The sequence below is a fragment of the Oryzias melastigma genome, unplaced genomic scaffold, assembly GCF_002922805.2.
Source record: "Oryzias melastigma strain HK-1 unplaced genomic scaffold, ASM292280v2 sc00605, whole genome shotgun sequence".
Classification (NCBI taxonomy): Eukaryota; Metazoa; Chordata; class Actinopteri; order Beloniformes; family Adrianichthyidae; genus Oryzias; species Oryzias melastigma.
The window spans coordinates 17564-20502 of NW_023417197.1; the positions used below are offsets into that span (position 1 = coordinate 17564).

At 40.8% G+C, this 2939-nt stretch overlaps 1 protein-coding gene across 1 annotated transcript in view; it reads right to left on the reverse strand.

Annotated features, from left to right (window-relative positions):
• The window catches only part of LOC112140192 (complement C3-like), a gene marked incomplete at its 3' end in the record, with an annotated part of 10218 nt that extends 7848 nt beyond the window's left edge, over positions 1 to 2370 (reverse strand). Inside the window, exons 1-2 of the mRNA XM_024263092.2 lie at positions 596 to 2370; positions 361 to 446 (exon numbers count right to left, since the gene is read on the reverse strand). Of these exons, the coding sequence (XP_024118860.1) occupies positions 361 to 446; positions 596 to 665 (156 nt within the window). The remainder of the gene's footprint in view (positions 1 to 360; positions 447 to 595) is intronic.
• Positions 2371 to 2939: the final 569 nt, after the last annotated feature.

Genomic DNA, 2939 nt, shown 5'->3' on the forward strand with positions numbered 1-2939 from the left:
ATACCTCACTGTGATTGGTTCGTTCAGCTCTGCACACAACATTCAAATCAATCTTGCGGGCCTCACTAACAGTAATCTTTCATATGAAGACAGGGGCCGCAAATCATCATCCCGCAGGCCGCAGATGGTCCACGGGCCGCGAGTTTGAGACCCCTGCTCTAGTGTAACTGTAAAATCTGTCAAACACAAGAGGCCATTAGCTCTTTTTTTTCTGTTGAACAGTTCAAGTTAAAAAAAAAGTTCCTCTTTATAATTACTTCTTGATTCAAAGCTTTGTTAAAAATGCAGCATGTCTTTTTTTGACTAAAAATGTGAACCAGCACAAACAAGATTCTTATTCTGGATGAAGGATGAGCTCACCTTGTTCTTGACCAAAGCCAGTAGAGCATAAGCTGTGGCTTCAAGGGTTAAGATGGGCCTTCCAGGAATAGGCCAGTGGGACAAATCTGGGAGATGAGAGCAAAACCATCATCATGACACATCCCAAACAGAAAGCAATTATCTAACTGGAAAAAAAAGAAAACTTGACCAAAGTTACAAATCCTAGAGTCAACAGCATTGAGTGATGTTTGTTGGGTGATGTTTGTGTCAGCACCTGAAGAAGCAAACTTGTAGAGAATCTCCCGGTTTAATTTTCCCTCATTAGCCAGAGCATATGATGTCATGGCAACAGCGTAAGGATTTGTAAGGCTGGGGAGTCGTTGCTCCAGGTAAGCAACTGCATTGCTAATGCTGCCTGGTAGACTCTACACAAGAGGGGGAGAAACAAATGATCAAAAAGAGTAAAGCCCCAATGATTAAAAGCCGACGTTCAATAGAGTGTTGGGAAGATTTGGGTGGATTGCTATTTTAGAATATCGTTTTATTATTATTGAAGGAGTTCTAGCAATGTATGTGTATTATCTGCAGACATACCTGAGAGTTTCCCACAAATCCTTCAGGACATACTATGAAAAATGTTGATCATAGAATGACACGTGGATAGATTAGACTTTTTTAATCGCCTAATATTGAAATTTGTTTTAGTTCAACTTAAAAAAGATCAGACAACAGAAATGCACATGAAGAGCTCAAGGTTGACTTTAGGATCAGACCCTAGTGCCTCATTTCCCCTGAGTGGTCCAGACTAGACTTTTGAGCGTTTCCATTACAAAATGGGCCTGTTAGCAGGACTGACTGGTACCATTTCTGGATCCCTGTTGGTCGTAGGTGTTATGAAATCAGGAGGACAACCCAAACAGAGCAAACACGGGTCACAATTAAAGTGTTTATTAGGAAGGTAGAATTAATCGGTGAGCCGCCAGATGCACAGGTGAGCGTAGAACTCCAGAAGCAGGCGTGAGAGAAGAGCCTTTGAAGCGTCCGAGTGCAGAGCGGATGGTGTCAGAGGAATGATGGCAGATTCCCCCACTGCTGCTGTGTAGAGGGTGAAAATCCACTGGAGGGTGAAGACCAACGTTGGGGCAGCTTTACTCCATGATGAGATGAGGGATCTGGAAACGTCACGCCTCTCAGGATGGAAACGGAGGAAGAAAAACCAGGGCAGAAAAAACTCCAGAAAGGGGACAGGCTTAAACTCGTTACCAGGCCAGAAAATGGTCAAAACCATGAAGAGACTCAAAGTACAAAGATTTTAACTAGCGGGAATGTGACTGATTCAACGAACTGGCAGTGAGAAGGTGAAAGTGAGGATCTTAAATAGTGTGAACACCAACTGGAGCACAATGAGAATTTAATTACCACAGGTGAATGAAATTAGAGTGGAGGAAGGAAGGGAGGGGTGAAGGAGCAGAGCAGAACCATGACAGTAGATCCATTGAAAAATGGAATGAACCCGTTAGGGCAGAGTTTCTTTTCACACACAATGTACCCCATTGTGTGGTTGAAAGGTTTTAAGACAACAACAAGCGTCCAACCAGCATTTTTCCTGAGTCAAGATCCAAACCGAAAGTTCTGTCCTGCTGCGTTTCCCCGACCATGGTCGGGCTGAAAGCTGCTCTCCAAAGAATCAGTCTCAGTTCTTAGAGGAACTTTTTGTCTTACTTTTCCTTCCACTGCCAATTGGCAACAGCCATTGGCATGCTAATGCGCTTCCTTTTTTTCTTTCTCTGCTGCTTCTCTAATGCACTCTTTCCCCCGCCCTCTCCTGCACCATGTCGAGCAAAGACACACATGTTGCAGCTTGCAATCTTCTTCCGAAGAATAATAAATTCTTTACACACAGTATTCTCCCTCATTTGCAGGGGTTGGGGACTGGAGACACACTGAATTCACAAATACAGAGACACACACACACACAGACACCAGTTTCCGTTTGTGTATCACCCGGCCTCCGCAGCCAAAGAATGTCCGTTACTGATCCATACTCAGCAAAAAAAAAAAATTATGATCATGCTTTGTAAAACAATTATTAGAGAACATTGGGTAACGTTTTATAATAAGATTCCTTAACAAGCTTTCTTAACACGTTAATAAGCATTAATAATGTTCTTTATTACCATTGTATACGTGGAACAAATTGTTAGTAAGTGTTAAAAAGCTCAATAAGAATCATTAACAAAATTTGTTAACAGATTAGTAAGGCTTATTAATGTGTATGGTTCTTGTAAGATCATTATAGATGTCTCACACCAACTCTTGTGTTAATAAGCTTAGTAAGAGCCCTTAATAAACTTTGTTAACAGATTAGCAAGAATTAATAATGTGTTAAATGCTAGTAAAATATTTATTAGCATTATAGGTGTCTTGCAAATACCTGTGTTAATGAGAATATTGACTACTCAGTCAGACCGTTGTCTACAAAGACCATAATAGTAAACTGGTAGTAAGCTTAATAAATGTGTTAATAAACCTTGTTAACCATTTATTGAATGTTTTGCGGCACCTTATCTAAAGTGTGATCAAAAACTATATTAGTAAACTGGCAGTAAGCTTAATAA